The sequence below is a fragment of the Sinocyclocheilus rhinocerous genome, unplaced genomic scaffold (assembly GCF_001515625.1).
Source record: "Sinocyclocheilus rhinocerous isolate Xijiao unplaced genomic scaffold, SAMN03320098_v1.1 scaffold591, whole genome shotgun sequence".
NCBI lineage: Eukaryota > Metazoa > Chordata > Actinopteri > Cypriniformes > Cyprinidae > Sinocyclocheilus > Sinocyclocheilus rhinocerous.
Genome location: NW_015641476.1, coordinates 920,182 through 930,998, shown reverse-complemented (window position 1 = coordinate 930,998; position 10,817 = coordinate 920,182). Strand labels below are relative to the sequence as shown.

The window sequence follows — 10,817 nt, the reverse complement described above, 5'->3', positions numbered from 1 at the left end:
TTGGCATGTAAATTCTATGGAAACCAGTCCCTCATGTAATGTTGTCCAGTCAGGGTACAGGTCGTCTTCGCTAGCACTAAGAGATTAGGATTTTCTTTTGTCTGAAAGATAGATCAATGGAGTCAACGCTCCAATGCACTCTACCTGATATCTGATGCACCTGAACACAGACACAGACCTATACACAAACCTGCTTTCCTTCAAAGGCTGTTATCAGACAACAGAACAGAAACTGTCTGACACTGATACACTGCCACAGATAAGGGAGGACACCGAGTTTCATCTGTTTATGGTAAGTATCTCACTGCATCAAAAGTACATGGACAGGACAATAAAGAAAGGATGCTCAGGCAGAAAGTCACAATAAATGATCATGGGTGTGCATCTTTTCTAGATATACCTGAATCAAATCAAACACCATCGTGTTGATTCAACAAAGAATCATTGTATAGAAACTATAATAATCAAATACCAATATAAAACCCTTGCTTATCATTATTAACAAAAAAAAACAAAAAACATAACGTGAGCCTTTTTTACTGTAAAATGCAACCATGTACAGCAATGATGTCTGGAATGGATAAGGAAATAGACAATACAACATTCTACTGGTGCATTTTACCAGAGAAACAACTTGCATGTCTGTGTTATTTTCGTGAGGTTCAGATTTTCCCCAGTTCAAAGTAGTCCTTGGTAAGACCCAGCAGGGCCCTGTCCCATTTGCTACAGAAGTAGGCCATTCTATTCTGTTTCCCTTTCTACAATACCAGCAACTAAACTCCTAGAATCACCGTTTTAGCAAGCCAGTCCAGTTTGTTTTGTGGTTTTGATAAAATATAAGGAGTAAATATCAAAGGAGTAAAAAAAATAAAAAAAATAAAAAAACTAACAGAGCAAAATACAGTGTCTAATGATAATACCATAAAATAATTGCAATTAAGTGAACTAATTACAGTTAAAATTTTATTTTGCTTGATTAAATAAATTTTTGATTGAGTGTGCAGTATGATTTTTTTATATTCCAAGGCTCATATATGTAGATGAATCCTCTAAATAGTGTTCTTTAATAAAAAAAATTAAAAAATGTTTTTATTAATTAAAAACAGAAATTAAATGTTTTCCTTTTTTTATCTGAACATCTGTTACATAGAATAAACGATGAAACCATTATAATCTAAAACCTATCCACAAAACCAGATTATTTTATTGCATGGCACTGCTCTGTTAACTATAGGGACTGTATCTTCTACCGAAAGGGATGACACAAAATGAATTTTCATAATAAAATAGTATTTACACGAACATTTGCACTAATATAGTAAAGTAAAAATGTATATAAAATGCTTACAGAAATTACACTGTACAGTCGTGCCAAACAGTAGCCTATCCTGTAGTTGTAACAATATTCACAATATATATATAGCACGACTTCTAGTACCTTTTGCTTAAATATATTATATAATCCTCATATATAATACAATAAAATTATATTTCCTCGGGCTGCTCATATATATATATATATTTTTTTTTAAGTGTCTGTAATGATAGGTAAAGTGGCTGCACAGAAGCAGCGCAGGAATGACGCTCTTGATTCGCCCTTTAATCTCTTTGCATTGGCCACAGCGCTTTAGCTCAGCTACAGCTAGCTAACAGCAACAAACACAGCAGCCGAGACGTGAGTCTGGAGCTTTCGCCAAACGCAAACTCTGTATCCAGGGCTAAAATGGCCTCTCTAGGAGAACCTGTGCGTCTGGAAAGAGGTAAGCCGCTCACTGAAACACTTTCTGGTGCATGTAACGCTCAGGAGGTTGTGTAAATCACGCTTTTTGCTCTTAACATCCCGCTGTCACTTCATGAGGATGGATTAGTGGACGACAGCGAGTTAGCTGCCATTAATTGAATCAAATCATTCGTAATATTCAATAAATTCCACGACGTCTAGGAAAACGTATAAAATGTAAAGCATGAATCTTTTGTCTGTCGTTAAAGCGGCGTGTTTACGTTCAAGAACAACACGAGGCTAACTTAAGTTAGCTGTCAGAAGCAGTAATCTTTTGTGAGCACTGTTAGCATGGTCAATCGAGGACAGAGTTAATGTTAGAGATCAGGGTATTTGATTGTTTCTGCTGGTTTAGTACAGTCTTTTAGTGACATCCTGACCAGCCAGCATCTTATTTGCAGTCCAAGTAACAGTTTATGGGACTTTATATTGTGAAGAATGAGTGTTGGCTAGTAGATTAGCAAAAGCGCTGATTTATATGATCAGAGGTCTTTAGTTTACATCTGTTATTTTGATATTCGTATTGTGTATTTCTGTATTTTCTGAATGAAGAAGCTATTACTGTGGCTGAAGCTGAGAACCAAACATGTCTTTCCGTTAGAAGTTATTTTATTTTTTTAGGTTGATTAACAAATGACATTTCTTATTAGTTGTAGAGACATTTGATACCAGTACATGCAAACCACGGTGGCATAATAATAATAAAAATAAAACATGAGGCAAACAAATTTTTTTTTTGTTTTATGGAGAGAGAATTACATTCTGATATATTTACATAACCATTTAATGTTTTTTTATTCGGCATAGATGTTTAATCAAAGACAGCATCTTCAGATTGAATGATGCAAATTTATCCAATAGATTATAGATATAGATTATAGATTATCCAAGGCTTTGGTCTTGCCCTCATTGTTTTGCATATGCTCTTTTCCAGACATATCTCGTGCCATTGAGCTGCTGGACAAACTCCAGAGAACAGGGGAAGTGCCTCCCCAGAAGCTGCAGGCACTGCAGAGGGTTTTGCAGAGTGAGTTCTGCAATGCCGTACGGGAGGTAAGTGTGCCAGCACCACATTCATGCATTCAAATGAAATGCAAGTCCTTATGTAATCTTGTAATTCATGAGTGTAAAAAGTGGGGACTGTTTTGTCTCGTTCACCTGTGTCGGAGTAAATCTGGCAAATATGCAAACAGACATTACTTTGAGGTGTGTAATTCAAGTGTTATTGTAAATGAAATATTGAGCATAATTTTAGGCCTTTTGGTTGCCCATGATGATTTTGAAAAACGGTGTATACCGCAGGCACAGTATAACGGAAAATGTTAGTGGTTTTGAAACTGTGACAATTTCAAATCGCGGTTTACCTTGATACCGCTAATCGGCCCATGCTTAGTACGTTTTATAGATTTCATCATCATATGAAGTGAAAGAGCAAGAAAAGCTGTGTAATAGCTTTAACTGTGAGGTTTCTCTTTATAACAATGCAGATACTGGATGAAGAGAGGCGTGTATTCTGGATCTGTATAAAAGGTGTTAATTGTGTTTGAACTGGTTTTGAGGAGCGTACATCTTTAGAAAGCGTCATGTTTGCTCAGAGTGATGAAAGGCTGTGTGAGCCATTATATGGAGATGGTTTTTGCATGTTTTATGCAAATGACTAACCTTGTGCACACGGTTACTCATTTAGAATACTCCAAATTCATTAACATTAGAACACGTTTAAAAGCAAGTTCATGTCAGTTCGGTTGTTTTTTCTTCCTGTTAGAGCTTCCCCTGTGCATACAAATATGAAACAATCCACACAATTATTACAGTTTTTCTGAATTGCTAAAACACTAAACCCCAATCTCTGAACCAATTTCTCACTAGTTTAAACCAATTTGTCGAATAAAGCACTCCTTCTGCTAAACCTTAAACACGTTCAGGCAGTTAGGCTCTATTTGCAAACCTCATGCACACTTTTTGCAAAACTCTAAACACATTCTCATTCACTTAAACATTTATCACACTGTGATGCATTTGTGCTGCAAAATGCTAAACACAAGTGGCAAAAGTTAAACTCAACTAAAGCACAGCTGTCATCGTTTACACACAACGATTCAAAATTGTTCACACTTGTTTCTAACGGTTTAGAGAGTGTTACCGTTACTGGATCTGTCAGACCAGAGGGTTTTTTTCTCTTTGTCTAGCAAAAAAGACTACATTACTTGTGATGTGGACAAAGTCCTCAGGCCGGACTCAAGCACAGAGACATGATGCTGAGACAGAATTAATCTCTCATTGACCCTGATGTTACAATTGCAGTATTTGAGTATGTTTATTTTATTGACTCGTGTGTGTGATCTGAGAGCACCGTTTGATTTTGAGTGCAAGTGAAATGGTTTTGCAGTGATTGTTTTATTTTGATGGAAGAGTCAGAGGTTTCGTGAATTTTTGTGAAGTTTGAGTATTTGTATTTGTGTTTAAGGTTTTGAGAAAATGAGTGATGGTTTCAAGAAATGTGTTTTAGCAATTCAGAAAAACTGAAATGAATGAGACCCACTGTCTTAAAAATGCAATGAACATGGTGTATAATGCTGGGGGGAAAACAACAACAAGGTGTGATGAAGGTACCAAAGAACGACATAGACCAAAAGAAAAAAATAGAGCAGACGGAAGTTACTTCATGCTCACAACCCCCCGCCTCTCCCCTTTCCACTCAATTCGTTATGACTGAAATCGCCCTCATGCTTGTGAGTGTGACAAAGTGCTCATTAGAGTAGTACATGGGTAGTTATTGTTGAGCAAAGGGACTGGATATTGATTCTGATGTCCACAAATAGCATCAATCCATTTGTCTGTTTCAGACTGGGTATAAAACTCAGCTGTAGTGTTCTGTTGCCCATGTAGTGAATCTAAGACTGTTGGCACTTGTCTGGTCTCCTCCCTGCTGCTTGGTCATCTGTCGCGCTTACTGAAGACTCAGAAGTCTCAGCGCAAGTGATGCTCACAGCAGAAATGCTGTTCTTTGCCTTGCATGAGAGCCTAGAATAAAGCAGGGGTTTCTGAAAGCAAAGATTTGTGGAAAGATTTATTTGCATAGGTTTCATTTTTTATTTGCATAGTTAATGAAGATTATGATACTCCTGATATTGTCTGCAAATCTAGGCACTCATCTGAAATGATTAGGTCTATCATAAACTGTATTTTCAATTTTCAGCAACAATCGGTAAGAGTTTTTTAGTTCTATTAGTTCTACAGCTTCAGTTTCTGAACTTTCACGCTTAGTAACACATACAGCTGTTCCCTCACCACAGTGCAACAGTGAAAAGGGACCCCTTTCAAACAGTGTCGCGTTCCGAACGTTGTTTAAGCGACATACACCGGTATTGCGGTATTTTAAAAATTCATATCATAACAAAAATAAACACCGGTATTTGGTATGAACCGGTATACCGCCCAGCACTATTTTTAATGATTAACTTTGAGTGATGGCAAAGGTAATTTAGAATTCAGAAAATTCATCTTTGCCATTACAGGAATAATGCCTTTACTCCAGTCTTCAGGGTCAGAAATCATGATCCTTCAGAATCAAAATGATCCTTTAGAAATCATTCTAATATGCTGATTTGGTGCTGAAAACAGTTATTTTTGTGGAAACTGTTTTTTTGTTTTGTTTTGTTTTTCTTTTTGTTTTTTGTTTTTTGATAAATAAAAAGCTTAAAAGAATAGCATTTATTTGAATTAGAAATCTGTTGTATAACATTATAAATACAGTGGGTTGGCTATAGAAAAGAATCACCCCCTTCAAAATAATCAATTTTTTGCTTTGCAGCCTGAAATAAAGACGGACACAGTTTTTGTTTTATCCAGCTGTATTTACAGCGAAAATGAATCACCCCCTTGTGTCAGTATTTTGTTGAACCACCTTTTGCTTTAATTACAGCCTTTAGTCTGTTGGGATATTTCTCTGTCTCTACTAGCTTTGCACATCTAGACTTTGCGATATTTGCCCAATTTTCTTTGCAGAACTTCAGTTAAATTTGATGGTGACTGTTTGTGGACTGCAATCTTCACGTCATTCCACAGATTTTCAATGGGGTTACATTAAGTCTGGGCTCTGACTAGGCCATGCAAGGACATTCAACTTTTTCTCCTTCAACCACTGTGTGCTCAGTTTTGCTGTGTGCTTTGGGTCATTGTCATGTTGGAAGGTAAACCTTCTTCCCATTGACAACTTTCTGGCAGAGGGCAGCAGATTTTCCTCAAGAATTTGATGGTATTTTGCCTCATCCATTTTTCCTTCTATCCTGACAAGTGATCCAGTCCCTGCTGCAGAGAAACACCCCCATAACAGATATGGGGATTGTTAGGAGGCCATGATGGTCAGAGGCCAGTGGGTGAATTTGGCCAGGATGCCGAGGTCACATTTCTACTCTTTTCGAAAGACATCCTGGGATTTTTAATGACGACAGAGATTCAGGACCTCGGTTTAACGTCTCATCTGAAGTATGGTGCTTTTTTACAGTATAGTGTCCCCGTCACTATACTGGGGCGTTAGGACCCACGCAGACCACAGGGTGAGCACCCCTTGCTGTCTTCACTAACACCTCTTCCAGCAGCAACCTAGTTTTCCCAGGAGGTCTCCCATCCAGGTACTGACCAGGCTCAACCCAGCTTAGCTTCAGTGGGCAACCAGTTTTGGGCTGCAGGGCGATATGGCCTTGCCACCCATAGTTGATTGTTTGCTTCAGTTGCACTACCAAGGACTGAAATGCTCCAGGAAAGCTCTTTTCATGCTGAGCTAATCAAAATGACCACAGCTGATCACAGTTGAAAGTCAAATGGATTTGCGTGCCATTGAGAAGGTGATTAGCTACACCTGAGGGGATGATCCTTTTTCCAACTCATTGATTCTGTTTTTTTATTTTTTTTCTTTTTTTTTCTGACATGTCAGTGTTAGGCCTATATCTTACACTTGGATGGTATAAGTTGCACTGAGTAAATACAGCTGGATAAATCAAAAAATAAAACTTCTTCATTTCAGGCTGCAAAGCAACAAAATGTGATTATTTTAAAGGGGGGTGATTCTTTTCTATACCCACTGTATCTTTACTTCCACTTGATAAATTGAATGCATCTTTGCTAAATAAAAGTATTAATTACAGTGTATATCAGTCGATTTTGGATAATCAATTGTATAATATCTAATATCGACTGATATTAGTAAATGAACAAAAAATCTAATATCAAATTTCTAATGTAATGTGCATTACTAATTATTTACTACTAATAAAAAACATTGTAAATTATAATAGTGTTTTAGTTCAGTCGTTTGAATGTTGTTTTAAAAAAAGGGTACTGTTATTTTTTCTCCTCACTTTGAGTGTGAGACTTGGAAATGCATCATTAGTTTACTAAAAACGTCTGGCTCTTTAATAATATCTGTGCCTACTCAGTCTTATTACACCCGGCCTCTGGATGGACTAACGGTCTTTAATTTGCATGTTATGTGACTCCAAGGTACCCATGTTTTCTCTGGAAATGCTTGTTTAGGCAGTTGCATGTGATAGTGCTTGAGTTAAGTGTTGTACCTTTTGTGATGAATGCGTAAAATAGTTGATTGGTAACTCAACAGCTTTGTCTCTTAAACATTTACACTTTGCACTGAACCTCTGAATGCTTGCTTGATTCTCAGATAAACATGCATGACTCGGAGTTGAATGCTGAGGCAGTGTGGTGGATGTATAATAAATTAATAATGGCCCTAAATGGAAGATGAAATAGTGGTTTAACATGTGCCAAAGCATCAAAAGCAAGCCATGTAAAGAGATTGATTTGATACCATATCCTCTTAATGGTGTGGCATTCCACTCACTAATTACAGCTGGTTTAAGGCACACTTGCTGTTTTTATGTGGCTGTTCACTGAAGATCTGATACAGACTAATGTGACAGCTTTTCAAGGTTGAATTATGATTCACATGTAATTTAGTTGTGACTAAACAAAATGGATCTGGGAAACTGCCTCAGGTTCTGGAAATCTTGTTTAAATTGTACATCTGTTTTTGTTTACATGGACGTTTAAGACCGTAGAGGTTGTACTTGTACTGTATTTGTGGGTTTGTGTAATTCACACAGTGTTCTGTCATTTTCAGGTATATGAGCATGTGTATGAGACAGTGGACATAAATAGCAGCCCAGAGGTGAGGGCGAATGCAACAGCAAAGGTAAGTCACTGTATTTCTTTTAATTGAATAGACGGAATTTTTTTCTGTAACTAACAGTATTCTGCTAACTATTTTTAGCATGAACAGTGTTCGACAGTTAATCTCATTATCTGATTGGCTTGGTTGTAATGCCTTCTTTAACACCAGACTGATGGCCTAAATATATATGAGCATCTTATTTGTGGCATGTGGCCATTCATACTTTTTTGGATATATTTTATTATATGAATAAATAAAATGATTTATTTGTAAAATAGGTAATCTTTATATAATGTACATATACGTTACCGAAAAGGAAAAAAAAGGGTTTGCTAAGGTTTTTTTTTTTTATGTTTTGGAACCTCACCAAGGCTGCATTTATTTGAACAAAAATACAGAAAAAATATTGAACTATTATTGCAATTTAAAATAACAAATTTTTACAGTAATAAATAATTTTTTACATATATTTTAAAATGTATTTTATTTAGCCATTACACCAGTCTTCAGAAGAGCTGCACAATTAATCATTAAAAGATCGCAATCTCGATTCAGACACGCAATCTCATTTCTAATTGACAACGATTCATTACACATTATTTTGATAAGTTAAGAATCGTGGGAGATTCGTCATATCTATTTGAGACAAAAATTTGAGATTTTCAATTTATCCAGAATCATGCAGCGCTAGACTTCAGTGTCACATGGTCCTCATTCTAATATGATTTGGTGGTCAAGAAACATTTCTTAAAGGGATAGTTCACCCAAAAATGAAAATTCTGTCATTAATTACTCCCCCTCATGTTGTTCCAAACCCGTAAGACCTTCGTTCATTTTCGGAACACAAATTAGGATATTTTTGATGGAATCTGACAGCTTTGGGTGAACTATCCCTTAAAGAATGTCAATGTTGAAAACTGTTGTTCTGCTTAGTATTTTGTGGGAATTTTTTTTATTATTATTAATGAGAAGTTTAAAAGAACAGAATTTATTTAAAATATAATTTTTTTGACCAATTTAATGTGTTCTCGCTAGAAAAAAGTATTAATTTCAATAAAAATTCTACTGACCCCACACTTTTGAACAATAGTATGTACATATTATATATGTTCATATAAAATGTGTATAAGCACATTTATTACCTTTGCACAAGACTAATAAATTGTGTTTATGCCACTCATAAGTGTTTGATTTATGACCATCTTCACTCCATTTCCAGGCTACAGTGGCTGCATTTGCAGCCAGCGAGGGTCATTCTCACCCACGTGTGGTAGAGCTCCCTAAAACAGAGGAAGGACTGGGGTTCAACATCATGGGTGGGAAGGAACAAAACTCACCCATCTACATCTCCCGCGTCATTCCTGGAGGCATCGCCGATCGGCACGGTGGCCTGAAGAGAGGAGACCAGCTGCTGTCCGTTAATGGAGTGGTATGTACATAGCTATAGCTTTGTAGTCCAACATACTTCACATTAACAGGCACAAATAATTTATAATATTTCATAATACATTTTATTTATTTATGACCATTTATTTTTATGATTATTTGAAATCTATTTGATAATAGATAAATAGAATAATTTGTGAGAAGAACGTTTGATTGATGCATATGTAGGCTGAATGAAGTCAAGCTGTAAATGCATTATCTTGGACACTCGTGTGATTTCAGTTGAACTAAAGCATTTACATGACATTTAAAAAATGTTTAGCTGAAATTGAACTTTTAAAGTGCATGTAAACTTTTTCTGTCTTTCAGAGTGTAGAAGGAGAGCACCATGAGAAAGCTGTGGAGCTGTTGAAGGCTGCTCAGGGTACAGTGAAGCTGGTGGTACGGTACACCCCTAAGGTTCTCGAAGAGATGGAGTCGCGCTTTGAGAAGTTGAGGTCTGCCAAACGCCGGCAACAGAACAACTACCCCCAGTAGGGCGTCTCGCCTGAGCCCTCCGCCCCTCCCATCTCTCCCTCTCTCTCTCCTTCTCTGTCATTGTCTTTAATTCTTCTGCCATCTGTCTTCCTCGTTCACACTTGCTCACCCCCCCTTTCTCCAGCCAGGGATTAGCCACATGTTTGGCACTCCTTTTTGTGAGAATTTTCTAAATCCTCACATCCTCAACAGTTTTTTAAGTCTTTTCACACACTTCTTTCTCATAGCATGAACACTACTACATTGGCTCTGGATGTTGTCATGTAGACATCACACACACACATGCACTATTGGTGCATAACTAAGAATGTACTGTCATTTGGGATGTTGATTAGTTAGATATGCAAGGGGACCATTGCAATGTTCAACTCCTGAGGTCATCTGAATGAAAATGTCAAAAAAGTGCCTCAAGAGATTTACAAAAAAGTCTGCAGCCCCCACTATGTCCCATCGTAGGCTGTGTTTTATGGTCTAAGCACAAAATGAGTGAACACTACAACCATGTTAAAATGCTAAATGACTGTAAGTTTCATCATCTCAGAATAACAGTGTATCGTTGAGTGAAGGTTTTATGATGTATTATCATGTGCTTTTCTTACTGTTTGCCCACAGAAAAAGGAAAAGTCCACCAGAAATAAAAAAAATCAGCTCATTTTGAGTCTCCAGAGAGATAAATGGCAGAGCGGTGACACAAGCATCCCATCAGTACTGCTGTTTTAAACGCAAAATGTCAGCTGTAAATATACTCATGTACAAAACATGCCTGACCGATATCGCTTACTGACCCAAACTGATTGACTCTTCACATCATGTTTACAGTACAAACTGACACTTTTTTCTTTCATGAATGTGAGGGAAAAACTACATTAACTGGTATATCAGCTCAATTGAGTTCAATATTAACCTTTATCAACAAGAATATTAAAC

General features: G+C 36.9%; 1 protein-coding gene across 1 annotated transcript; it reads left to right on the top strand.

Moving 5' to 3' along the window:
• Nucleotides 1-1,591: 1,591 nt before the first annotated feature.
• Nucleotides 1,592-10,280, top strand: lin7c (lin-7 homolog C (C. elegans)). Its single transcript, XM_016571721.1, has 5 exons — nucleotides 1,592-1,760; nucleotides 2,715-2,833; nucleotides 7,917-7,988; nucleotides 9,187-9,396; nucleotides 9,723-10,280. Exons 1-5 carry the CDS (start codon nucleotides 1,724-1,726, stop codon nucleotides 9,888-9,890), a joined length of 606 nt encoding a protein of 201 aa, XP_016427207.1. The 5' UTR covers nucleotides 1,592-1,723; the 3' UTR covers nucleotides 9,891-10,280.
• The last annotated feature ends 537 nt before the right edge of the window (nucleotides 10,281-10,817 follow it).